Source organism: Falco punctatus (genome assembly GCF_963210335.1).
Source record: "Falco punctatus genome assembly, chromosome: 1".
Taxonomy (NCBI): domain Eukaryota; kingdom Metazoa; phylum Chordata; class Aves; order Falconiformes; family Falconidae; genus Falco; species Falco punctatus.
This window is the reverse complement of record NC_137580.1, coordinates 20,138,908-20,166,749: the sequence shown is the minus strand read 5'-3', so window position 1 is coordinate 20,166,749 and position 27,842 is coordinate 20,138,908. Positions and strand designations below refer to the sequence as shown.

At 41.8% G+C, this 27,842-nt stretch overlaps 2 protein-coding genes and 1 long non-coding RNA gene across 6 annotated transcripts in view; 2 read left to right on the top strand and 1 right to left on the bottom strand.

Moving 5' to 3' along the window:
- Positions 1–626: 626 nt before the first annotated feature.
- Positions 627–4,482, top strand: RPL7L1 (ribosomal protein L7 like 1). Its single transcript, XM_080373608.1, has 7 exons — positions 627–778; positions 907–1,015; positions 2,801–2,964; positions 3,142–3,279; positions 3,544–3,653; positions 3,895–4,107; positions 4,355–4,482. The coding sequence occupies exons 1-6, from the start codon at positions 765–767 to the stop codon at positions 4,101–4,103; spliced, it is 744 nt and encodes a 247-aa protein (XP_080229734.1). The 5' UTR covers positions 627–764; the 3' UTR covers positions 4,104–4,107; positions 4,355–4,482.
- Positions 4,483–5,484: 1,002 nt separating this feature from the next.
- On the bottom strand, positions 5,485–8,286 carry MAD2L1 (mitotic arrest deficient 2 like 1). Its single transcript, XM_080373610.1, has 5 exons — positions 8,137–8,286; positions 7,859–8,005; positions 7,671–7,791; positions 6,848–6,951; positions 5,485–6,296 (listed from the first exon to the last, which is right to left on the bottom strand). The coding sequence occupies exons 1-5, from the start codon at positions 8,210–8,212 to the stop codon at positions 6,124–6,126; spliced, it is 621 nt and encodes a 206-aa protein (XP_080229736.1). The 5' UTR covers positions 8,213–8,286; the 3' UTR covers positions 5,485–6,123.
- A 95-nt stretch (positions 8,287–8,381) lies between these two features.
- The window catches only part of LOC308058197, a 35,184-nt gene continuing 15,723 nt past the window's right edge, over positions 8,382–27,842 (top strand). For 2 of the 4 annotated variants that reach the window (XR_013925721.1, XR_013925722.1), the window contains exon 1: positions 8,382–13,193. This is a non-coding gene — a long non-coding RNA (uncharacterized lncRNA). The other 2 variants (XR_013925719.1, XR_013925720.1) reach the window with 2 other exon arrangements.

Here is a 27,842-nt window from a genome sequence, read left to right as displayed (position 1 = left end):
GCCCAAGGACCACTTGTGGCCCCACGGGCTGCAGGGCCAGTGGTCAGGCACGGCCACAGCCCCGCGAGGCTGCTGCTTCCACTGCGCAGCACTCGCAGCAGGCACAGCCCTGGCCTGGGCGTCCCCTGAGGGGCATCGAGCGGCCGAGAGGGAGGGCACCGCGCCCTGTGGGCACAGCCCTGGCCTGGGCGTCCCCTGAGGGGCATTGAGCAGCCGAGAGGGAGGGCACCGCGCCCTGTGGGCACAGCCCTGGCCTGGGCGTCCCCTGAGGGGTGCTGAGCTGCGGCCAGGCGGGAGGGAGGGCGCGTCACCCCGCGGGCACAGCTCCGTGCGGGTTTGCTGTCACCTCTCGCAGCACCGCCTCAGCAGCGTGCCTGAGGCCAGGCCTGCGCTGCCCCCACCTCAGCTGCCCCCACGCTGGCCGGGCACCGGCTGGAACAGCTGAGGGCATTTACGGATACTGCCTGTGCCTTTATTTATTATTTTTTATCAATAATTTTTTCTCCTCCAGTATTCTTTGGGAGCTTTGAGGCAAGGCGGAGAAGGCAGCTGGTTTCACAGCAGTCCCTGCCGGGGCTGCGGCCTTGCTTTGCAGGCTTCGCAGTTAACCTTTAAGCTTTCAAACCACCGCCACCCCGCCCGTGCCCCGTCACGCGGGCGGTGACAGCGGGAGCCGCCCGCCCCCCGCCGCCGCCGCCAGGGGAGCCGCGCGCGGCCAAGTCCCCGCCCCGCCCTCGCGCGTGCGCAGCGGCGCTGGCGGCAAGATGGCGGAGGAGGAGTGAGTGCGGGGCGCTCGCGATCCGCCGCCATCCGCGGGGGCTGCGTGGTGGCGGGGCTGGGGGCGGCGGGGTGCGGGGGGTCGGGGTACGCGGCTGCGGGATGTGACCGGCTTCTCCCTCCCTGCAGGCCGCGGCGGCGGATCCCGCTGGTGCCGGAGAACCTGCTGAAGAAGAGGAAGGCCTACCAGGCCATCAAGGCCACCCAGGCCAAGCAGGCGCTGCTCAACAAGCGGAAGGTAGGGGCTGGCCTGGGGCCGTCCCCGGGGCGGCGGTGGGAGCTGGCTGGGGGCGGGGGGGTCAGCTGAGGCCGGCGGGAGTCCGCAGCTGTCCCCTGCTTGTGTTTTGGAGGGGGGATGCGTAATTTCGTGGTGCTCAGCGCCCCTCCCCCCCGCCCCCCCCCGCGAGGGGAGGTGGCAGAGACTGCCTTGGTACAGTGATGGCCTGTTGGTTACCTCTGAGGGCACGCCTGGGTTGTCTCTTCAGTTGTAGAAAATCTTCTGAACCTGGCCCTGAGCCCTGTGAAAAAGACAAAGTTTCCTGGCTTGCTAGGCTGCCACAGTAGTATATGGAAGACTGAATTGTGCCTCTTGGATCAGTGATTGCTAGGGTGGGTATGTGTACAGCCACGCGTGGCAAAATGTAGTGCTGCCGTGGGATTACATAGTCTGAAACCAGGTTGCCTTTGCATTGGAAACCCTCCTGGAGACTGTGCTTTGCTGAGAGTGCGTTTAGGCTCAGCTGCCTGTCATTAGCTAGGTGAATCTGTTGGAGCACAGACAGGTCACGGTGAAGCCCCTGTCTGCATGTCTGCTAACACAGAGGCAGGCTGCGGTTTCCAGCCTGGCAGAGCATCACACACTTTTCTGTTTCAGAATTTGAGACCTGTTCTGCTCCATCTTGGCTGACGTAGCAGGTGCCTGTTTTGGAACTGCCTCAAAGCTTTCCCAGTGAATTGGTTTCTGTGGCGTTGGTGGGATTGTGTGCAAGACCCCTGCCGTTTTTGTTAGATACTGCATTTGTAAATGCATTAGTGGCTTACTGTATTTCCAAGGTGGAAGTGGAACCATAAGTGGTAACGTAAAATAGTCACCTTTTAAGATTCTTATTAGAAGTATGACCCTAGTGGTAAAATTTCGATTAGGTCTACCTGCTTTGAAAATTCAAACCAATTTCATGGGTGACTTACAAGGTGAAATAGAAGACACGTAACATAAGATTCTTTAATTTAAAATGGCCTAGTAATTTAGCCAGTAGTGTATCTAGAGTAGTACTGGGTAACTGTCATGCATGTTCAACTCCTATTCGTATGAGAAAGCACTATGATTTAGGTGGATGTACTTGTTCCTGAGCTAAGGATAGGCATTTAAACATCTCTTTTATTTAAAAAAAAAACTTCTGAGTTTTCCCATCATTCTGAAAAGTAGCTTAATTATTTTTTCAAGTGAGGTGAGTGTTGTGTGTTTAAATCAGTAATACTTAGTAAATTCTTTGAACATTTGGATTCTTTTGTGTGTGTGTCTTTATAGAAAAGGACTTTAAACCTGGTCATTTTTTGTGGGATGGTAATTTTGAGTCACGCTAGAGTATTTCTGTAGCATTTGTTTTACCCAGATACATAAGTTTCTGACTTTCCCAGTGGCTGGCTAAGCTGTGTATGCAGTTGCAAAGATCTGTTTGTTTGTGGCTGCAAATGCTTCCATTTGATTTCTCCTGTGCCTGAAGTACCCTGGGTCTTGGTCTTGCTCTGTTCCCCCCCCTTCTTTCCCCCCCTGCTTCTTTCCCCCCCCCTGGGGAAAACCTCTTTGTTCAGTGCTCATTAATTATAGCTTGCTGCTTGTAAATTCATGTTGTCCCTCAGTTCTGTCTCCCTTGGATTTAGATTATGAAATTTATTTTCTTCTTACTGTCTCCAAAACTGAAATAGTGTAGCTCATCAAGTTCTGATTTTCACTTGGCCTTTGAGATGCAAACCTCTTAAGACTGCTGGGAAGGGCAATAATTTCTTACCCTTTTGTCTTTAGCACCAGAAGGGGAAACAAATCCAGTTTAAACGCCTTGAGGCTTTTGTTCGAGATTCATGGCGAAAACACAGAGATGAAACCCGGCTGAGGCGCATGGAGCAGAGACCTGGACAGACAGTGGTACCTCAGGAGCACAAACTTGCCTTTGTTGTGCGGATTGCAGAGTAAGAAACTTTTGTTACTCCTTACCTTTACTGTTGCTATCATATGTAGCTGTAATATCATTTCTAAGCAAAGGAAGTGTGATTTACCCAGACATGCTCCTTGTAGGTAATCTGAGGCCTTCTGTTGCTGTATTAGAGAAATGTGATTAATAATAGTTGTGTTTTTTTCTTACTCAGTATTAAGGGAGTGAGTAAGAGGGTAAGCAGAGTGATTGAGTTGCTGCGTCTGAGAAAAAATTTCACTGGAACATTTGTTAAACTAACTCCGTTATCACTGAAGATGCTGCGGATTGTGGAACCTTATGTGGCGTGGGGGTAAGTACCAGTCCTGTGACTTGATGGTAGTTTGTAAATATTGTAGCTTTTTGATTCTGCATATGGTATCACAAATCCATAGCTGACTTTTTCAGTAACATTCAAAACTTTATCAACTTTAGATATAAAGCTTGTTATTGTCCTTTTTCTTATTGTTCTAAACATAACTGGTTTGCTTTCCTCCTGTGTATGAAGAAGTGGGGTGAGACTTCCAGCTGTATTGTGTCTCTGTGTTACAGAATCTGACTTTTTGGTTTTGTACAGGCACCCTAACCTGAAATCTGTACGAGAGCTCATCCTGAAGCGGGGCCAAGCCAAGATTGGCAAAAAGAGGATGCCTCTGACAGACAACATGCTGATAGAGGAACATTTAGGTAAGGGAGAGGATGAGGAAGTTAATCAAGAAAAGAGGCGAATGTTGAGAGTTTGCAATCTGATCTAAGAGGGAGGGGAGGGAGAAGTACCTTGCAAGACTCATATATGGGGGATTGGCAATTCTGGAGTGGTGTGAGGAAAGGTAATAAAGTCAGGCATCTCTCATGTATGTGTTGTTTGTGGGGGGTCTTTTTGTTGTTTTGTTTGTTTTCTTTTTAATTATTTTTTTTTCTCCTGCAGGGAGGTGTGGTATTATTTGCCTGGAAGACCTTATTCATGAAATCTACTCAGCTGGGAAGTATTTCAAAAAAGTCACAAGCTTTCTGTGGCCATTCCATCTGTCAGTGGCTCGCCATGCTTCACGTAACAAAGTGGGTTTCCTCAAGGAAATGGGCAAGCCTGGCTGCAGAGGTGAAGCAATCAACCAGCTTATACGTCAGCTCAACTAGTCAGGTGAGGAATACCTGTTGTGTACCCTCTAAATCTTACCCTTTGTTCGGTTTCCTAAGAATAACTATACTGCCATCGGAGATGAGGGGGGCTTCTTTGGTTTTGATCCTTCGCCCTACAGAAGTGACCCTCATGGCTGGGGGGGTTCCCATTAGGTATCAGCAAATCCATTGGACACCTCTATAAAGGCTTGACTGCTGGGAATGCATTAATGTGACAGGGCTTTTTTTCTTTTTTTCCTGTTGTGCAGGGTCTTTGTGAAATATTCTGGATTTGTAACCTGCTCCTTTTCACAGACATTATGCAGCGATACACTATATCTCTTGACTGTTAATACCTCTGTGAAAAATAAAGAAAAAATATACAGATGGTAACGGAGATGGCCGTGATGGATTTTGGGCTGGTCCTTTTTAAAGGAGAAGATAAATTGTATTGGTACAAGAAAGAAGCAACTTTCTGGAGAAATCTGACTCCTGCATCTCTGTAAAACAATTTCTATTTTTTTAATGCTCATTACTGCTGGCTCTGTACCAGTTACATCCTGATCTCATCTGTGGTATAAAGCAGTGGTTGTCAGTTCTCTGGTGCAAATTTCTGTCAGGAGTTGATTTGCACTCACTGCTTTGATCCAGTCCTCCCCAGGGGAAGTGCTTGAAGTTGCACTTCTTGAAGTGCACCTCCTAGGTGTAAAGGGGTAGTGCAGTCACCTGCTTAAGGATATTGCTAACAGGCAGAAGACACTAGGTGTTCCTGTTACTGCAGAGCAAGCCCTAGTAGGGAATGAGGTAACACTTTTTCAGAGTATCTAGATTGTATTTATTTTAAAAAGCCAGAAGTTTGTGCTACTGACTTATAAAAGGCTGCCTGTTCTTCACTTCTGCGAGATTGGGGAGAGAACTGCTGGCTTTGGGAAAGCCCAGAAGCTTTGTAATACAGTGGTGGAGTACATGTAAGCAACATTTTTAAATAAACATTTGAAATTAACAGGAAGAATTGTGTATCTCTCTAGAAGAGCGGGAAAAGTTAAAATACTCTGGCTGAAGTGAATTTGGTGAAGGAAATGAGCAAAAAATGGAAGAGCCTGAAAGTTTTATAGACACACTTTTAAATCCCTAACTTCGAGTACAAAAGCAGGTTAGTCCTCTGTATATTTAACAAATATGGAAAGCACTGTGACCATTTATACTGTTACTTGCAGACTTAAGTGGACATAAACTATTAATCCATGAATGGATTTCATATTGACTCCACAATGTGTGTTTTGAGACTTGGAGGACACAGTTAAAGTAACAATAAAGTAGGATGCCCTGAGGGTGTTAGTTCTGCGAGTTAGAAAAAGAGATTTATAAAACCATCTCAAAGCATTATACACACTCTGACTTAGAACACTATACAATTTCAACCTTTAATCTATAAAATGATACATAGAAAATGCTTGACAAACACTAGACAAACTGACTTAAACACCACCGTCCCCAGAATCAAGCCTAGCAGTCATTAATATACAAGGCTTTGCATATTTAAGATTTTCATTGCAAGACAGCTGCTTTCATCTTAAAGAGGTACAAGTAACTTCAGAATTGTGCTGTTAATTCATTTTGGGGTAGGTTCTCAAAACAGCCCAGGCTTTTAACAAAGAATGGGCATGTTAGAAATGAGGTTGTTTTTTTTTTTAGTGCCAGAGAGAACTTAAGCCTCTCAATAGAATGTAGTTTATTATAATCTTAAAATACTAAATAACAGGATCTGAAAATAATTCTGGCAGGTAATCGAAGATTTTGGCAGTTTTTCTAGTGAATGTGGTAGTTCAACACACCATTAGATTAGCTCATACAGTTTTAAAAACAATGCCTCCTTAGTCTAGTGTTACACCACGTTATCACAGACAAACACATTGCCTTTTTTTCTGTATTATACTTCAGCAAGAGCAACAGTAATGACATGTTCATGGCTTAGCTGTGCTATTAACAAACTATACAGGGTGAGAGGATATATACAAATGCTGCCCCCCTCCATGTCTTAGGGGAAGGAATCCTTTTTGTAAGCCACCATACTGTTTACTTTGTGGATGGTAGTAGTGAAGGAACGAAGACGAACCTCTTCTGAATTGGCTACAAATTGTGGTCCTGACTCTTCCCACTTCTCTGGCACTACCAAATCTTTATCTGTATATACCAGCAAGTCAAAGGCACCTGTAAACAAGTGGGAACAAATTAACAGTAACGTACAGAGAAGAAAATGGCATGTTTAATATTAAAAAGTGCATCTTCTATAACTTGAGACATGAACCGAGGTTCTCAATAATTACACTGATGCTAGTTATGTGGAAAAGAAATAGTAGTTCAAGCATGGAAACACGTCTGGTTATATTCATGTGTAGCCATTTCTATTTTCTCGAAAGTTATGTGAATTTTTATTTTGAAATGTTAAAATGCTGTGGAGCTGAGCTCTGTGTAACACTTCACATGAACTCAATGGTTATTTATACAAGCCTGTCCACAGCTTGTCACAAAATAATTATTTATGAAAATATTCCTCAGAGTACACATACTAATTTTATAACTTTAGTTAAGTCACCGTGACTTCTGTCCTGATCTCAGTCTAAGAAAACGCTGTCTCAGAAATGTGCTGGTATATGACATGCAATAATTATATGGCAGAAAATGATTTTCTAAAGTGGCAAAGTTGTTAAGGTTTTCCAAAAGAAGTGTTTGATTTCTTCAGTGAAGTTAGGAGTACTCACAGGCAGCTTCCAACAGTGGCAGAAAAGTTACTGTGGCAGTTATTTGTCTGATAACAGATCGGATTTCATCCTGAATAGCTTTCTGAGATTTTTCTCGCGGTGCACTGGAAAAATAAGAAAATTCTGTTAAGAAAGTGAAGCTTCCACTATAATTACTTTTCTAAATAGTTCTCTCTACTGAGCTCTGTTTGTTTGGTGTTGGATTTTGATATGGTAGTGATGCTTTTTTAAGCCCTAGGTAGATAGGCTTAGAAAAGTTAAGTGATAGTTTCCTATTGTTGTTTGTGAAGCCTCATAGTACTTGTAAGGAACGTTACATTTATTCTCAGATCATCATGGATGAAAACATTTTGGCATAACAGCAGAAAAGCAGTAGTTCTTGAGGGCATGTGCCTGCAACAGGATTTTATGTACTTTGTTGAAGATTAAAAATCAAGTTTTGATCTGATGCTTTAAAAAATAAAACCCAACACCTGAGGATTATACATGCTTCAATCATATGACTAGTTTGCAGACAAACAGAAGGAATAGCAGAAGAAAGAAAGTTTTAAAAACACATAGATGCAGTGCTTAGGGAACCTGGTTTAGTGGTGGGCTTGGCAGTCCTGAGTCAGTGGTCAGACCTGATGGTCTTCGAAGACTTTTGCAACCATTCTATAGGTTCGGTAAGGTTTGAAAGAACGCCATCCATGCTCATACTGAGGGCAGGCTGCCTGGGCTGCTCCGCGGAACCAGGACGGCGCTAACATACACGGCATTTGCCATGTCCCTGCAGAGTTACGGGGCACAGGGACGAGCAGGCGCGGCGGGCAGCATTACTCACCTCTCCTCCTTGGCGGTTTTGTCGCACTCGATGTCAAACTGCCACCGCTCCAGGACCTCACTGCTTTCGATGCTGGAGATGACCACCACCAGGCGCTGCACCGTGCACTTGTACAGCCACTCTGAAAGAAGCCACAGCAGTTACGCCGAGCGGCGCCGGCAGGGACACCCCCCCCCCCCCCCCCATACCTTTCATCTGCTCCACCACGTTGTTGAGGTAGTTCTTCAGCTCGGGGTCGGTGGTGACCAGGAGGGTAAGCCCGTACTTCTGGACGCGGGTAAAGGTCTCGGGGGGGTAGATGCCCCGCTGGTAGAGGATGCTGTTGATTCCATAGGCTGCGAAGGGGAGAAGAGAAACGGCAGCATGAGGCGGCCGGGCCCTCCGCCGGCGGCCATGTAGCCCCGCAGGAAGCCTACCAGCCGCCTGCCTCCTGCCTCCCCCCTCCCCACCCCTGCTGGCCCCTTACAGAAAAATTCGGCGACGATCTCGGCGCTGCCCCGCAGGGTGATGCCCTGCTGCTCCCGGCCTTGCTGCTTAGCCATGGCGGTGCGCGGCCGCCGCTTCCCCGCCGCCCGGTTCAAATCCGGCCCCGCCCCGCCCGGCTCTGGCCCCGCCGCCGCGCGTGCGCCTGGGGCCGCGCGCCGCCTGCCTGCGCCTGCGCCGCGTGCCGCCGGAGGCGGGAAGGCGGGCGGGGGGGGCCGCCGCGCCTGAGGAGAGGTGGTTCCTGAGGGGAAGGAGTGCGCTGGCTGCGGCCCGACTTTTGTGGCGAAGCGGGGCTGCTATCGATAGAAAGCTGCAGGTTGGGCGGCGACCTGTAAGAAAACAAAGGTTTTAGCGCGTTACACGTCCCACCAGCTCGAGTCGGCGTGGCGTGGCGCGGGGCCGAGCCGTCACCTGTGGCGGGGCTGAGGGAAGAGCAGGCTGGGGGTGCAGTGAGGCTTCGCCCTGGAAGTGCTGTTGGAAGTTTGCTTTCGGTGTGTTTAGGTACGTTCGTCCTTATGAAGACGCTTTTGAACTTTGAAGTGATGCTTTCCAGGCACGAACGAAGCGAAGCAAGCACCTCTAGGTGACTTTTGGTAGCGTTCACTCTGTAAATCATGTGGTAGCTGACTAAAAACTGGCCTTTTCTGCAAGCACTATTAAAAGGCAGGCAGGGAGAACCGGGGAAGGCAGGATGGGACACTTTTTCCTTAAATCCGTAGGGTAGTGGGTAACACACAAAGAAAGGGGTTAAGAGGCATTTAGAGTGGTAGGGAGCCCACAAGTTCACCCCTCAGGGCATACCCACTCTGCTGCCTGGCTGCCATGGTGAAGGGCAATTGCTGGTTTGTCAAAGCACTTCAATCATTTTATTACAGGGACACCAAAGAAGATACTGCAGTTGGCGGTGGATATCAAACGGAGGAAACTGTAGCAGAGGCTAATAGGTAAGAAAGACCAAGCAAAACAGCAAGTAAATGTTAAGTGTTCAAATATTTGAAGAGTATCAAAAAGAGGGGAGGCCATAGTCTACTGGGATAGTAACTAGGTGGCCAGCTAGTCAGCTGGTAACATTGAGCAAATACGTGAAAAGTGAATGGGTTTGTTGGGCATGGAAGAGCTGCAAATGAAATCCTTCCCCGAATAGGATTTTCTGAAGCATCTGGAATGAGTAGACGTTACCATCTAAGATACACCTGCGTTAGATGCCCTAAAGTGATCAGAACAGCCTTAAAATTAAGCGACCTTTTTAGCCTAGGACAAAAGTCATATGATCAATACACGGCACAGTAGGCTAAGTGCTAAAAGAGTGAATTGATGGTGTGATGGCTTATTTTATCATAATACAATATTTTTTCTCAAAAGCTAAGACTCCTGGTTTGTTCCAGTTTTTGCTCTAAGAGGAAGTACAGTTTGCTTCAGGGTGCTGTGATTTAAAACAAATAGTGCAGACCTGTAATCATATGCTGAAGTTCTGAAAGCGTCTGAATAATTCAGTTATTAACCTAGAGAACTTTATTCTGGGTCTTGATCACTAGTGATTGAGTTACACATTTATCTTCTGAATAAAATATTTTGAGTGGTGTATTTCAAAGCCTATGGTAATGGAAGCATTTTTCATCCGAAGCCCAGCTTCTAGAAGCTAGATAGCTGTGTATATTGGCTGTTTTGCTTCAAACCTTATGTACTATTGTGCTCATCTATCCTAAAATGGTCTCAACTCCCCTTTTTTTCCCCCACTTGGCTTTTCATCTGTTTTGCTTTCTCTGGGGTTTTTGGTGAGCTGCTCATTTTTGTGGTAAATATATAAGGGCTTGAAAGCCCAGTTGCCTGAGGCTAGGCAAAACCAGTAGAACTTATGATTAATACTTAAATGTTTCTCCTCTAGCTTTTTTTATTGTTAAAACCAAATGGAAGAAAAAAATCCAAATGCTTCTTGGTTTACCAAATTCATTTCATTGTAGATAGCTTGAAGATCTGTTGTTGATATGATCAGGCAGATATGCTTATCAACCATAGGCTTAATTGCATCTTTATTCCTTGCAAGATTCATCTGGCAGGTATTGAGAGGTGGTGATGATCCCCAGTACCTCCGTGAAAACTAAGCTTCCTTCAGTGAACCTGGCATGGTATTTCACAGAGTTTTGGATCACTTCTCTATTCCCAGTTCTGTATAGCAGTTAACACTGGTTTCTGCCCTGATATGTCATCTGCCCCCACCCACCACCCAAAAGAAACCTCCAACAAGCAACAACAACCAACCCAAGCAACACCTTTGCATTTTGGAATTTTAATTTTTCTCACTCTTTAGGGAAATGTTTCCCTTTTACAATGAGTTACTGCTTTTCTTTACATTTCTTATATATGCTGCAATGTAATCTAATGATAAGAACTGCATGTTTTCAATACCTCTCCTTTCTCCTAAGCTGCTAATATTTCCGTTTGCCTTCTAACATACTATTTTTCCATGACCGGTTCATTAGTTTTGAGAAGTTCAGTCTTAATTCCATTAAGTAGTGTCCTGCTTTTTCTTAGCCTTTGTATTTCTTCTACTAGAATGTTCTTCGTTGTCTTCTCGTGTCATCGAGATGTTCTTCTCCCCCCCCCCCCCCCCCCCCCCCCAATACACTTGTGTGAAGGTTTAGTTATTGACAATGTGTGTTTGCTGCTTTTCCCTTCACATTCTCTGATTATCTCATCTTTGTTTCTCTGTTACGAGGCCTAAGCTCCATAAAGCTTCATTTTCTTCACTTTGTTTAGGTCAGTGTCACTCAGCTTCTTGGCTAGGTCAGTCCAATACCCCTCAACATAGGCACCCAGGGAATGTATGCTTATCTGTTGTGTAACTGATCTGTGGCCACCACTTGACTGTAGCCCGGTCAAGCGTGATGGGGTCGTAAGTACGTAAGTCCTTTCGTCGTGTTACTGAATGGGTACGCTCCATGCGATGATGGTGCATGTACAGCTACGTGACAGGAGGAAGGCTGCAGGGCTCTTGCAAGGGAGGGCAGCAGAAAGCCTGCCACGGGTTAGTGAATAATTTCTGTGGCTGCCAGCCTGCTTCCTGACCAGCTCTGAGGGACCCTCAGGAACAAAGTTGACAGGGTGAGTTATATGTTCTGGCACACCAGGAGCTGGCTTGCTTTAATTATCTCATGCTAAAAACCTTAATTTTCATAAGGAATGTGAAATCCCAGTTGTATTTAATTTAGGTCTCTTACGATTCTTTAGTCATTGCTCTCTTTGTCAATTATTGGTTCATGTTATGACAGAGTTTTTTTAATTCTCTTTTTGTGGAAGGAAATGTTCCCTATTTAGCTTGGCTCTTCTGCAGCATTTAATGATTGCTTCTCCATAGCAATTGTCAACGAACCTAGAACAGTCCATATCACTGGTACGCCTTCACATTTTTTAAGGCAACCCAGGTCACATTCCCATAGTCATTCAGCGGAAGACATAATCCACTTGTAGAGTTTGTTCCCAATTGTTGGGGTTTTTTTCCCCTCAGGATCATGTGGACAGGTCTCTCCTTCCTGCAGAGCAAAGTAGTCTATGAAATGAAAGTTCTGTTTGCTACAAAAGCCCTCATATCACATTAACAAGTTGTCATATTAAGCCTCAGTAAAGCCAGTTTTTCCTGTGCAGAGAAAGGAAGTCTTAACCTGACCGACAGAGCCTTAGTGCTTCACCTTTTCTGCTAGACCTCAAGCTCTTTTGAGTGATTTCCCACGCTTCAGGAGGAGATCCTGTACTTTCGAGCCCATAGAAATAACTAGTCCTTTTGCCTTCTTCCCTCCTATTTTCTCTGCATTGCTTTGATTCTCCTTAGGGTTTTAGAATGCTGTCCATCCCTGTAGCTGCCAGCACTCAAACTCCATGGCAAGTGTTGAGCTCATTCTTTTTCTGCAGGTTAGGCATTCTGCTCCCTCTCTCAGCCCAGCTTGTGGTTGTTGTAGGTGACCTGCCAGGTGAGGCAGTCCTCAGTTGGCTGAGCTTCCCTGATACTTAGTGACTGTTACTTTCTTTGTCAGCTGCTTAGTTTCTGTGCTATAGGAGGATGTGACATTTGGGTGATTCCCAGGAGAAGCTTTTCCTGGACATCAGGTAGACCACCAGCACAGCCAAGTACCATTACTGTTCCTTTACGTAAGAGTTATTTTAAAATCTTCTAAGTCTGTAAGTTACTTTCCTAACTTTAAATTGCTTTGGGGTGTGTGAGCTTTTTTACTGTCTTCCATTGTGTCTTCACAGTCCTCTCACAGGTTTCCTTTGGTGATGTATTATTCTCTGAAATTAACTCTAGAATCAATGTAAAATACTGCACTTTTTTGACAGACATTTTATTACCAAGCTCATTTTGTTTTCTTTTTTGTTGTTGTTGGTACAGTTTGTTTTCAACAGTCTTAGTGTTAAAGTTTGCAGGTTAAGTACAGATACCTTGTGGCAACTGTCAAAATAACTGTATTTCTTTTCAAGATGGCTAATGCTATTTTTCAAAACATAAACCATGGAATTTTATTGCATAAAGCAATACTGTATTCTTTCATGGACAGGGGTGAAAGAGTGGTGCGACTGGGAAAGATTGTCTTGCATTTTAAGTATTCATTAAAAAAAAATTATTTTAAAATAAGTTGGTATGGGCTAATAAGCTGCACTGTAACTTCTAATATGAGTAGACTTATCAAAGGGACTTCCTTATTTTGGTTTTACACACAGTGTAGAAACTTAAAATTAATTTTCAATTAAAATGTTATCAGTGGTACTGAATGTATTTTGAAGTTAGACTTACTCAGATAACTACTTATTTCTTCTATAAGATGAAAGAGATTTGATTTAATGTTTCCTTATTTAAGGCAATGTAAGAAGGTAGGTGCATCCAGATACTGGCAGCCTTGTACAGTGAAAGAACTTTTTGTGGATTTCGAGCATTTTGAAAGATACTTCTGTAAAACAACACTCAACTGTGTCTTTCTCTCCACATCCCACACCCCCGGCCCACCGCGAAGACCTGGCATTTTTTTCTAAAGGCTAAGTAGGAAAAAAGTTAGTACATTTATGATGGTTTTACCTCTAAACTACCGGGAGATGGCAGCAGGCACATATATTATCTGCATCGTTTCAGTTCAGTGTTGAACTGCTGTGAGTTCGTCTCGCTGTTACCTACTTCAGCTTAGAAAAATTTTAGATGCATTTCTTTTGCTAGTTTTAAAAACGTTGTTCCAGAATGAAGGAAATATTTCACCTGATGCCCAGTTTTGATGTTTACTTTTCGTTGCTGTTGCACTCAAGACTAACTGATGAACAATTATTTTTAAAGTTTTCAAGTGAAGACAGGAATCCTGTTCAGAATCAGAAAAACCAGAATTTGAATGAGCTTTTTATGCCTTGAAAAATACATAGTACGTGATGATGTCATGTTACAGTGGTAACAAGTAATGTGAAATCCACTGAATCCAGCTCTTTACAATTTAATCCCCTTTACAACTAAATTCCCAAGCTGAAAGTTGATAATTTGAAAGATGAATGTTAATCCAGTTCATGTTAACTCCTGTCACATCTGAAGTTTTCATATGGATAAATTAATGGAAAACTGAGGAGTTCTCAGGTGGTTTAGACTTTCTAAGCCAGTATACCACAGTTTAGCTTTAAATTCAAAACAGGTCTTCTAAAGAGTAGTACAAGAGATTTATCAGCAGAGGCTTAGACTGTCAATGGGTCATCAGATACTGAGGAGCAAAAGGGTCCAGAAGATTGGTAGCATAGTAAATATACCTTGATAGTGCCATAAGGAGTTTTGATAGGATCCAGTTGTATGTTTACAGCATGTTAGGTGACAATTGTTATTTAGTAATTGCTTTCCAGTTGGGTCACTTCTGATGTATAACCATGGTGGACTTGTTCAATTAATTCTGTTTTAAGTAATACAATTACATAATTGTATTACATAATGCCTAAGAATTATGATGACTGAAGAGGTAAGTATATTGTGAAAAGCATATTATTAGCATTAGAAATATTTTAAGCAAAAATATGAGTAATTCCTTAATTTCCTTTTGAAAATTGGTGTGTTTATGCATTTTTTTCTACCGTTAAATCCCCGGGCGAGTTAAGTGCCTGGTTGTCAGAATAATAACCATTAGTGAAAGCAGGCATGCAAAATATTCAAATTCTTATCTCCTAAGTATTGGACAGATTAAGAAAATGGTAAAGAATAACTTTCTAAATAAGATAGCTATTCCTATATGGAAGGAGGAATTCTTCAAAGTACGTAATTTGTTTCAAGAAAAGCATCTTTTTTTTGTGTGCTCTGAGAAATTTATGCATGCCTTTCTTTAAAAAAAAAATGGAAGAACAAATGGCCATCGATGTGTCATGACAGTGAGATGAGCTAAAATATTTCGTGAGGCACCCAGGCCATGTGTGCTGGGACTATACCTTGAGCTGTTCCTCTCCATCTCACTACTGGCATCTCTCACTGCACATTGCAGCCTTGGGAAATCTAATCCTATAGCACAGAGACAATGCCTGACTTCTAAACATTCAGTGATGTCTTCACCAGAACTTGTCTGCTCTGCTGGTTAATAGCAGAATAAATATGAACAATCTAGAAGTGACACGGATTGTTAAAAATACCTTCCTCTGAAAACTGTGGCAATATTAACACTGATACTTAATACTAACACTGATAGCTTAAAAGCAATTAAAGAAGATGGCTTTGCACAAGAACACCATTGAGCTAGGTACAAAGCTTATACAATTCTGCTTGTAGTGTAAAGAAGCTCTTCTCTCTCTATTAATCAAGTAGATCACAGGAAGGTGAAATGTCCCACTTAATTTTTTTAATGACACTCATCAAATAATGAATAAGTATGTAAGTGTTTCTTAGAGTTTAGTCCTTGATTCATTTTCAGTCTGGCAGCCACTTAAGAAACCAGGGAAGACTATTTTGGATTCTGTTTGCCCTTAAAAAAATAACTTCAGGGTGGACAGTGGGACCATGTGCAAAGCAGCTAGGAAAACAAGCAAAGAAAGGATTTGCTAGTACAATTTGAATAAAATCACTTTATTTTATAAGTCGTTAATGGCCCCAGAAGGACTATTCACTGCTTGTTATGTTAGTACTGGCAAAATTTTTAGAGAAAAAAATTTTTAGAGAAAAAAACTAGGGAAAGTGGAACAATATTTGAAAGTTCGTGCTAGTTTTCTGCATCTCTCACACAATGGATGGCCTCATCCAAACCTCATGATCTGACATTGCTAGGAGTGTAAAAATGGAAAGCACATGGCTTGGTCATGGGAGTAGCAGTGTAATGCTAATAGTTCCTTAGGCTCCCTTCCTTGAAATCTGATTTGAATGAAAACATGGCATTATTGCTTAAGGTAAGCCATTCCATGGTTGTAATCAGACAGTTAGTGGACAGGTAGGCTAAGAGTAGGTACTTACTGTGAGGTTCAGGTCACTCTTGTTACCAAGGAAAAAATCATTAAGCTACAGCAAAGTTTAATTCATTTGTGTTAGCTGAATGATTTGCCACATCTTTGATCTCATAAGTTTCTTTAAGCCTGTGAAGATGTAAATGAAGAAGACCATGGATGTGGACTTGCATGTAATGAAGCAGCAATCTAAGCAATGATCTAACATTTGTCAGAGAGAAAAAAATGAAGTATTTTTTAATTAAATGCAGTGTTAGTGCAGTTTTTGCAGAAATGCAATATAATCTGTTAAACCAAGAAAGGGTTAAAGCTGAGTTATAACTGATTACCCCGTTGCATCAAGCGGTGGTGTCATTGCTTTGCTGTGCTCTTGGCTTAAGCCACATATTGGGCCAGGGTTTCTTTTTTTGTTACAAGCTCTCCGCAGGGACCCTGCAGTGTGACTGTGCAATGTTTTGCAAGGTGACGCTGTTCCTTGTGGCTACTGCGGCTGGGAGTCAGCACTCTGTTTCATTTCCAGCCTTGCTTGTCAGGGAGGCTAATCAGTTTTGATCTAAGGTTCCAAAAAAGGATTTACAAGTCCTGCAAGCTTAGGTACACCCCATTTCTGCAACTTCTACCTTGGAGATGCCTTGATCACTGCTGTACTTCTATTTTGAAGAACAGAGAGGTTCTATTTTTTCTTTTTTTTTAGAGATGTGACAGTGATGACGCTCATGCTCACTTATTTAGTACTATGGTATGAAAAGTCTTCTAGCATTGGGAAGGTTGAGGTTCAGTAACTTTTCCATCCAGAAGATACCCAAACCCTCGTCTCCCATGCCCAGAGAAGTGTTCTCATCATCAAACTTTAGGCTAGTTTGGCTGGGTAACATTCTTTGTCCCATCTGTTGGAACTATGCCACAGAACAAAAGAGAATTGAAAATTCATTTGAAGACAGAAGGGAAAAGGAAGAGATTGAGTTTTAATGGTCAGACCTGGCAAAGAGAGTCCAGAATCACAGTCCAGCTGCCAAGTTTTGTGATTCACATACTTTATTTTCCATACAATTTCACTTTGTGTAAGCTTTTCAGTACTGGTAAAATCTAAAGTTACTGAGATCTGCTCTGAATTAAACTCATGACCGAAAATCCCTTTCAATATTTCTTTTTAATGACAGATGCATTTGTTTAGATGACATTTTCATTGTAAGCAATGTTTAAACCCCACAAAACAATATTGGTGGGAAACAATAATAAGGATATGCTGCCCTAGTGATCATAGTAAACTTCAGGGGTACGTGTCTCCTGTTATTATCTAAATAATCTCCTAAAGTGCTGCAGGATGATTTACCATATCTGCTTGCTGCCTGTGCTAATTTGCTGGGGAAAATGCTCTGCATCTTTTTGTATTCTCTTCACCATGCCCAAAGTTACATGTAACTCGTTCTACTTGACAGCATGACCAGATTGCTGACCTCTGCCAAAAGTTCTATCTCCCTGTGAATGGCTGTCTCCAGTTACTGCCACACACGCGTTTTGCATTACACTGATGATGTTTAGATTTCATCTCTGTAGCAGCCTTAACCTTGCTGTGTCCTTGGGCACATTTTGGCCAACCAGGTTGCACATGAATGTAGAAGTTGTAATAATCTGTGCTGACCTGCAGGTTTTTACGCATTACCCTTGCTGATTTTGCATTATATTTACCAAGCAAATGGCACCATTATTCACAAAGAGGAAAAAGAATCTAAGTTCTCTGCAGGCAGTAGAGGACATACACATGGTTACTTCATCTCCAGTGACAGTGGTGCTGATATTTCATCAAAAATGAAAAAACACTGATAGTAACAAAACCAGACCTAGTCTTAAACAAAAACTCAGAGGAAAGATGCAGTAGCAGACATGTTACTTAGGTATCCTCCAACATTAAACAGGGTGCCGTAGAGCCAAAGGGCATGATCTAATGGTGGGTAAGCATTGTAGACAAAAGCTTTGTGTAGCAACTTCAAACATGCAGTAACAAAAACAATTTAACAGAGATGACCTCTATATGGGTGCATTCTTAGGAGTATGCAAGAAACTAGAGCTCAGGAAGCACAGGATTTACTCTCACATTCTCGTTTACCTATGACTTGCTGTGTCATGTTACCTCTTTTTTACTTCTGACCCCATTTTTCAATTTCACCTACTTCAAGATGGGGTTGCAGTAGTCATGCTGCCATAAATAACAGGTTCATAAAAGATTCTGTGATGTTTGTCTGGGTACTGCTCATCAGCCGCCTCTGCTTGAGAGAGTCGTTCTCTTATGTGTAGTTAGTATAAACTGAATTTTACAGCTGCTAAGCACAACCAGAACTGGAAAATGGTTGGCTTTAAATTTGTATGGAGAAATCACAAATGAGAAACTACTGCCTGCACAGTATTTTGAGACTCAGGCAAACAATTTACATACTAAAAAATGGCCCCATTTCTTGAGATGATGAATTGTGATTAATCATGATTTAGCTAACATTCAGTATGTTAAAAGCTCATAAGTATCAACTGTACCTACTTTACCAGACATAGGCCAAGCTCATATCTGTGCTGTTGTGACAAGGGAATAACTTGTGTTTGTGTGCAGATGACAATGCTTGCCTTTGCAGGCCATCTGAGAAGGCAGTGACACACTTTCCACCTTTACAATTCAATTTTTGATGTGATTTAAAAAGCATTTTGGGAAACTTGATTAAGTTCTAATTCACAAACAGCTCCTGACCCCTGCGTTAATGAATAATAACCACAAGTTACTATGGCCAGGTTTGGATAAAAGCTAGTGTGTATTGGTCTGAAACAAAATGCTGATCTGTGACCTAGCTAGAGCTACCTGAGCTTTTCTTTCTACAGAGTTCTGTTAAATAACGCTTGGTATTCCTTAAAACAGGCAGTATCAGTCCCTACTCAGCCCCGTCATGAGCCTTTTACCCACCCACCCCTTTCTTTTCCTGGTTGCAGCCCTATTCACCTTGCCTTTGGGTAGAGGAGAAGGACATGGTCTGCAATTGTGGCATAGAACTGCATGTCTCCCTTATTTCCTCTTGAGATTTGTAGTGTGAAATTGTCGGTGTCTGTAACAGCACTAAATTGAGATTTTTATGGACCCAGTTTTGTCTTGTATTTGATAAAGGTATTGTTACTTATTCATGTGCTTGAGAATTAATTTTCTTATATTTGGTTTACTGTATTAAGTGGAACACTAGAAACTGTGCTTAGCATAGAATCATAGAATGGTTTGGGTTGGAAAGGACCTTGAAGATCACCTAGTTCCAGCCCCCTGCCATGGGCAGGGGCACCTTCCGCTAGACCAGGCTACTCAGAGCCCCGTCCAACCTGGCCTTGAGCACTCCAGTGAGGGGCCATCCACAGCTGCTCTGGGCAACCTGTGCCAGCGCCTCACCATCCTCATGGTAAAGAATTTCTTCCTAATTTGTCTTGGTAGAATAGAACTGCCCTTTATAACTGGATTCGCTTTTGTGAAGCTAAATAATTGTTCCCAGGAAAACATGTTCCTTCCCCATCCAACATCCTTCCCCATTCCCCATTCATTCTATTTGACACACTGGCTGTTCGTTCTCTGGGAATCTAAAAATAATTTTTAGTGATTTATGGACTGCTGTTGCTAATATTTCCATGATCCTGTTAAAAGTGAGTGCTTTTTCCTCAGTGTCCAATTTTTGTGGTTTAAATAAGCAAAATGTCAATTAAACTAAAACCAGGTCTAAATCATGTATATGCTAAAATTGGCAACAGCTTGCTGGCAGATTTTATAAATCATCCAAATCTGTCTATATCTGAGGAAAATTAAAACCAAAGTTCTGAATAAAGTAAGAAACCAGGAAACGCATAAATTTACATGGTGTGTGGCAGTCATGAGTAAGACAAGTTTCAAATATTCCTCATTTGTATTTACAGTGTTATATGCTTTTGTATTACTCTCTCTCAGACATGGTTTTATATATATGAATATATGTATACACAAAACACACTCTGGTGGATTTGGTTCCCTTTTTCTCTGATGCTTTTTTCAGGTAATAGAAGTGAAAAGGTTACACGTGTAATTCAATATGTACTTATTCATAACACGTGTTATTTCTAGCACTTTGAAGGAGATATAGAACCACAGAATGGTTGAGGTTGGAAGGGACCTCTGGAGGTCATCTAGTCCAACCCCCCTGCTCAAGCAGGGTCACGTAGAGCAGGTTTCCTAGGATCATGTCCAGACGACTCCTGAATATCTCCAGGGATGGAGATCTTCTCTAGGGTAAACAGTCCTGGCTCTCTCAGCTTTTCCTCATAGGAGAGATGCCCCAGTCCCTTCATCATCCTAGTGGCCTGTTGCTGGACTCTCTCCAGTAGCTTCATTTTTCACTTGTACTGGGGAGCTCAGAACTGGACGCAGTATTCCAGGTGTGGCCTCACCAGTGCCAAGTAGAGGATCTTCTCCCTCAGCTTGCTGCAACACTCCTCCTAGTGCAGGCCAGGATGCCGTTGGCCTTCTTTGTGGCAAGGGCATACTGCTGTCTTGTGTTCAACCTGGTGTCCAGATCCTTTTCTCCACAGCTGCTTTCTAGCTAGTTGGCCCCCAGCGTGTCCTGGTGCATGGGGGTTAGTTTAATTTTTCATGAGTGCGGGACTTTGCGTAGCCTCTTCTTGAACTTCACGAGGTTCCTGTCAGCCCATTTCTCCAGCCTGTCATGGCCGTGTGGTGCATCAGGCACTCCTCCCAGCTTTGTATCACCAGCAAACTTGTTGAGGGTACACCCTGCCCCATGGCCCAGACCACTAATGAAAATGTTACAAGAAAGCTCTGGATAAAGAGCTTTACCAAACAGTTTTTTTTCTCTAAGGAGGAATCCTCAAAATCCTATTGGATTGTTTTTTTTTTAATTTTGTGTCTCTTTTCTGTGAGCGCTGCGATTTCTTTCTTAGGGCATTGTGCGCCATAGGTATCTTAAGGGCATTGGGCACAAAGGCTCTGGGACTAAGCAGTCTCCTTTGTCTCCTGGAGGTATTTAAGAGTTCACAGCCCCAGCCATTTCCTACACACCATAGAAACACTTGGAGTCTCTTTGTTTTCTCATAAAATTTTGGCAGAACAGGGGAAGCCTCAGGGATCCACAGAAGAGTTAAGCCTGCCAGATGCACCTGTTTTTCTTCAGAGATGCTCAGTGACGTCTTCCTTGTCAATGACAGCACAGTGGTTCTGCTGCTTTCAGCACCTGGTGGTGGGAAGGTCGACAGCAAAGTCTGGCATCTTTGTAAAATGAAGAAATCTTTGGCTGCTTCTGTCCAAGAAAACAAAATGCCAAACAGAACTCCTCACCTTACCAGTGTCTCAGTGGTGGCAAGAATCCTAACTGGTTGTGTAATGGAGTATGTGAGTGGGAGTTTGATAGTGAGGGTTTGGGCTTGACCATCCTCTGTCTCTAAGTCTCTCCTTTCTCCTGAACACTTGGGTAAGTTAACACAGCAAGTATAACATTACATGTGATTATTAAGGAGTGAAAGCCTGCAGCCTTCGTCATGACATGACGAAATTCACATCGTAATACCTTCAGGAATGATGCTTAATATCTCATTTCTCCTCTATGGGAACATTCAGCAAGGCAAGCTCAGTTGCACAATGAAACCAGTATAGTTAAACCATGTTTACATTCATGTAAACAGTAACAGGCTTTGGCACAATACCTGTGAAGCCAGATGTCTCTCAGTAACTCACAAGAAACAATAAGAATAGATGATATTTGAAACATGGTATTTCTCTTAGTTTTTATAAGTTATCCAAACTGGAAGCTTTAGTAAATGTATTTAATTGTCAATAAATTATGCTGGTGCTCATATAGTTTCTGTTTAAAAGTGATTGAAACAGCAGCTTTTTATCGGTATACAAGCCTAGCACATCAGCCTGCTTTACAGTGAATGCTGTAAAAGGTGCATTATGTATTTCCTGCAGAGAAAGAGTATTTTCTTCCCTCTTTATGTTCAGCTTGTCTGGATATATTTCATTCTAGAGGAGATCAGCTTGCTCGTAAATCTATTTGGATATTAATGTTGAAAGGAGGATCAGGAATAGAGGCATTCAGACAGGACGAGCCTCAAGCTTAGTTTTATTAATGCAGAGATCCGTCTTATAGAGTAAATATTGAGATTGAAACACTCTTTGCCATAGCGAATGTTAATGAAATTACCTACATGCACAAGGATAAGAGTCTAATTGTTTAATTTTTCCTGACTTAGTGTTCAGCGTGTAAATCCACTTTAAAAGAATATTTTGGTGTGGTGCGAACACAGTGGTTTTTGTGAAAAAACATTGTTTCATGTGCTGTTCTGAGTGATATCCCATATTGAATGCTTTGTTTCTTGATTATTCTCCTGTACAAGCAGACTGCAGCTTTCATTTGATTGCTGTATATTCCACGAATTCCAGGTTGCTTGATTTTTTTGTTCCATGTTTACATGAAATTAACACTTTTGAAGTGACAATTTCATGGAAAATGTTCATAGGTGTTTCCCTAAAATTACAAAAATTCATATCCACTGAGCATGTATTTGCATATTGGAATATGATAGAGGGCATCATGTGCCACTTTTATTAGAGCGCCAGTGGATCTTGCCATTGTGAACTGAAGACTAAAGTTGAAAGTTAGTCATGATTTGCCGTATTTTGGGTCTGCATTTGATAGAAATAGTTATAACCGACAGTTGTAAAACCCCCCAGTCATTCCATGAGTGTGTGAAGATGGTTGGAACTGTCTAGTAAATGCTGTGAAGCTGGTATTTCTAGAACCCTGTAGGGAGTGTTTGGTGTTGGTATTATTAAAAGAGGTCACACAATTTAAGTCTGATTCTGGCTCCAGAACACAGTCAAAGGAAAGTACAGTATTATAATGCACTGAATAATTGGTAGTCTGAGTTTGTTATTATGTGGCCTGTGAAAAGTTACAGGAAATTTTGTCTATCAGGAGGTACTTAATCAAGGAGGGAGTGGAGAGAATCAGAAGATTATGAACTTCTAATACAGAAGGCTGTACAAATGTCTGGATCCAGACATGGTAACTGGAATAAACCCAAGATTTTTGGTTCTGTAGGAAGGTCTACTGAAGTTATTCTTAACTTCTGATCTACATGAAATTAAATTAAAGCACACTTTTTTGAGATATGTATCTTTTTGAAAAGTTTTTACTGGGTAGATTGCAAGAAAAATGATTTTTGTGCTCATCACATCAAAATTTACCATGATCATGTAAACCTATGTGGATTATAAAGTGTATTGTAAACACATATATTAAATTCATGGAAAATGTAGGAGAGTTTTGGAGTACGAAGTCAGTGCTTCTGAGACAGATTAAGACCTAGATTTAGCTGAAAGTTCTCTGGCTAAATACAGTATTGCCAGAAGATACAGTTATGTGAAAATGTCAGTGAAAAAAGTGAAAGATTTGAGGTTAATGACATTGGAACTTAATGGGATTTCATTTTTCATCAAAATGTAATGTTTATTTAATCCAGCAAGCATTTTGACAGAAACTTTTTTTTTTTTTTTTTACATTTAATCATTTGCCATCAAGCTCTATGAATAGGAACAATAAGTAGGTAGGTAGGGACTGAAGTGAAAACAAAGGGGTAGTTTCCCCAGTAATGATTGAATAGGATTCAAAAGCATTCCAGTAGAGCACATTCCAGATAGGAATCATATTTAAGAGCAGCAAAGGTAAAGGGCTGTGTACACTGCCCCACTGTTTGTGTTGTCCTGGTTAGAAGGCATTTGTCTGAGAAAGGGCCTTTTCAGAGCTACTAGTGTTTCAGTTGCTAGGACTGACGAGGTGGACATTTCATCAGGGTGAGTGAGAGGCTTCAGAGGGGGTGAGTTGTGGGTGTGCAACACGCAAGACTACACAAGATCCATCCAGAGCTGGCAATTTTTATGTGGCACTTCAGAAATACAGAATAATTTGTTTTCTGCTAGTCCTGGACAAGTGACTGTATTAGCACAAGGACAGAAATATTAACATCTTACAGTGGCATACCTTCTGTCCAGGATAGCTGGACATAGCTTCCAGACTGTTTGGTTTCTTGCTGCAGTTTAGAAAAAAATATATAAGTGTGAATTGGTAGTTTTTCATTATTATTGCCTTAAAAATTATTATTATTTTATTTTACCTTTACATGGCACTTAAAACATGGCACTAAATTGAAGCTCATCAAAACATTTTAAATAACCATTTCAATGTGAGGAAGGTGGAGAAAAGCCTATAATAAAATAATCTAGTGATTTATGTCTTTTTTTTTTCTTAAGAAAGACAAAATGTTACCCATGAGAACTCTCCTCCATGAACATTTTGAGCCAAAATAGCTGTTTTCATTGGAGGAGGGGAAGAAGAGGAGAAACCTTTGATTCGACTTATTGTTCAGTGTCAAAATTAGTCTGGGATCTGTGCTACCCTTGCAGAGCCTATTACTATCGTAGTGTGGTGCTAAACCTCTGCTAAAGTGGGGTAGGTAAAGTGGTCCCTGGAGTGCAAGGTATCTGTAGTGCCAGGTGTCCCAGCTCAGCACTAACCTCTTTCCAGAGTCCCACTTCCTGTGGCATTACTCCAGTTTTATTCATAGCCCCATCCTAGCTGTCCACAGCATGCACAGCCTCTTCTCCTTGCCTGACAATGGGTGGTTTGCAAACAAAAGCAGATACCTGTCCTAAAATAGACTTGGGGATCTGTTATGGATCCAGTTGCAGCTGGGATTCAGGGGTAATAGCACTGCACTGGCCCATTGTTGAAGCATGGGAATCTGTTAGATTTGGTTCAAGGAACTCTTCCCTGCTCTCTGCTGCACAGCGTAGCCCTTGTGATCAAAGTGCTGTACTATTTGGAAACCTAATTATATAATTTGGTTGGTGGCCGCTAATAGTTTCTGCCGCTTCTAGTTCAGTTAATCTCCTGAGTGTGTGTGTCTTCAAAGGGAGACTGTTGCTGTTGTCCTCGCTGTTGGCTGTGCTTGAGGAAGGCAATGTAACAATGGTCTTTTTCACACATGCTAGGAGACAGCTTGCTCCACAAAGGAGGTCTCCTTTCCCTGCGTGAATGGTTTGGGAAATGTTAGCAAGTTCTATAGTGCTGTTGTGTCCATATGTTCAGTATATCTTTCTTATGCTGTTTAATTAATCCCCAGTGCATTCACAACTCCTACACAAGGGGTAAGTTTGCTGTAAGAAAATTGAATTCCAGGGAGTTGGGATTCTTTCACTGTTCAGTCACTTTTAATGTCCATTTTGCTGTTTTGCTATGAAAAACTGAATTATAACAGTAACCATGTCAAACAAATCTGAATGAGAATCATATGAATTCCCATTAACTCTAATTGTTTTTTTTAAACTCAGTATAAAAACCAGATTGTGTCTAATTAACTTCCAAAGTACTCCTTTTTACACAAAGGCTATCCTAGGGGACACTTGGCAGACCTCCCTGTTGAGCTTTTTTGCAGAAATGTAGTAGATGAGTAGTATAAAGCCACAGCATTTGTTACTGTGATACTTCCCTTAAACACAAGCTTTATCATAACAATGCCACTGAGGGAGTGGAACTTCCTGGTCATGCACTGAAATCCAGAATATGGTTAGGACCACAACAGAAGGATAGTTGTGAATATTGAGACAAGCACTAAGGAATGCAGAATATGTGAAGAGATACTGATACCTCAGTATTTGAAGTAACTGCAAGTGAAAAATAGATCAGTACAAAGTATTGCCTCCATCAGATAACTAATTTTGGAAAAAAATAAAACGGGGTTTCTGCTGTCTTATCTCTGAAGAGGACAGAGGCAAGCCTGGGTTCCCATTTGCCTTTCCTCTTTCTTCCTTGTCTCTGCATGTTTCCTCCGTTTGTCCCATTTCTGTCCATTTCACTTTCAGTGTTGTTTTTCAGAGCTTAGGGTAGGCCACATGTCCTGTAGGCATAGATTGCCTGAATATATTTTTTTTGCATTTGGAAGCTGATTAAAAGGTTTACACAAATGTAGGTTTAGAGCAGTAGATAGGTGACCTACAGGAATAAAAGCTGTTGTTGAATTTGCATAGTGGGAAGTTTTAAGTTGTTATATCTTGCTATACCTTATGATTATTAAAATTAAAGTCACTGTGAAAGTGATGATACTGTAAGTATCTTACTGTAAGAACTGCATCCGTGGAAGCATTGCTAGCTAATCTGAAAGGAGAAGAGGAATGAGACCTATGAAATAGAAGAGGATTCTAGAAAAATCCACAGGACTAAGAGCATGGCTTGGAAATGGATTGATTCACTGAGGTCTGCTAAACTGCAGACCTCCTTCAACCTTTTTCTGCATTTAGGACATTTGTAATACCCTCCTGTGTGATTATCTGATGGTCTACAAAGGGCTGGGAGATATCATTCATTTCCCACATGGTTACGTTTTCTCCTCATTCCTGAAAACTGTGGAAATTTAACATCTTTTGAGATCTCTACTGTTATGATAAATCTGTTTGAAGGAGGCTGGTGGAGCTTTAAAGTTAGAGAGGGATGGCTCAAACATGAATGCACGGATGATACGTGAATGTGTAAATCTTGCTTCTTAAGAAAGAATTCTGATTTAGGTCTTCAGACGATTTTTTTTTATCATCACAGCCCTAAAATCTGCTAAGAGCTGTTTCTGCTGTTGATTCATAGAACCAGGGAGGAAGATAATCTGAAATAAAAGGATAAGAAAGTGCAGCTGTTTGATATAAGGAATGTTGATGATTTCTAAGGCTTGCTGTCCATAGGTGGAATATACTATCTGAGAAAAGTAGAATTGTCCAAACCAGGTATCCCCTATTTATCTATTCCCCCCTTCCCCTTTCCCTGCAGTGGTTTCTTTCTCTGAAAAAAAATATGAAGAAAGCCAGGCTATTTTCAAAGTACAGGGAAAAAGAGAGATGCCTTTTCCCCTTGCCCCCTCCAGGTTCTCTAGAGGAGAGTAGATAGAAATAGAAGTTGGAATTGCAAGATTTTTTTCAACAAGTTCTCACTCATATGCTTTTAATTGTGTACCTACACATTAAGTTAGTTGGCTGTTGGCTGGTTAGGAGACAAGGTTTCTTTTTAGACACATTTGTTTCTTTCTCTGTGGTTGCATTTCACTGTTCCTTTGGCATAGCATTGAATCATGACATTACTGAGGCTGGCATAAAAACATGAGCAGCAGTGAGCTTACCAGTTCTTTATTTTTACTTTTTATCCTTTACTGACTGATGCTGAATCAGTAGACTCGGGAAGACCTGTTGTTTTTTCTCATTGGTCTTAGAAGTGCTGATTGATTATATTAAGTGGATGTGAGCATTGATGTCTGATCAGCCTGTTCATCTTAGCCATCTAAGGAAAGAAGTATAAATTTTAAGGTGAACAGGACCCAAGTTGCAAAGAGGTAACGCTAGTCACATTGGTGTTTCTGTTGGAGCTCACAAGACATAGCAAACAGTTAAGTACATCTTCCCTTTCCAACACAGAGTATCCAAGCTGTTGTTTTTCCATTACTTACGATATCCCAGTCATGCAGCTGGTACCAGTGCCATCTTCTGCATGTTATTTGTGTTCTCTTATTTAGCATGCCTGACAAAGCAGAAGTGTGCAGATGATACTGCTCAGTACTTCTTTACAGACAGATTTTTTGCATCGTTTTTTTCAGTTTAAGTGAGCTACATAATTTTTACTTGGATGCGTCTTAATACTTCTCTTGAATCTACACATGTTCACTTTTGTAGTGTTGAATGTTTTGTTTCCTACAGAGAAAATTATTTTATAAATAAGCACAGTGTATTTGTTTACATGGGGGATAGACTATATGATTCTAATGCTTTTTGTATCTTTCCTAAGGAGACAAAAATGACAGATTGTGTATTTTCTTATGCATGTTTTTCTTCTGATCTTTTTTGTCTTTTTGTCTTGTGGGAAGCTGTGCTTCAGTAGAAAGCTATGTTAAAAACATAGTTAAAAGAAAATTGATCTTAAACTAATCCTTTGAGTCAACTGATGTTCTACTGAGATCAGTATTATTTTATTAGCATATATGTGATGTTACTACTAATACAGCATGAATTTATTACAGCCAGGGGTAGCTCAATGAATTCCAGATGAATTCACAATAGCTGGATTCTTAAAATGCTACCAGGTTTACTTCAGGTTTTCTGTTTCCATGTGTGATTAATACCAGAACTCAGCACAGCTACCTGCTCCTATTTAAAAAAATAAA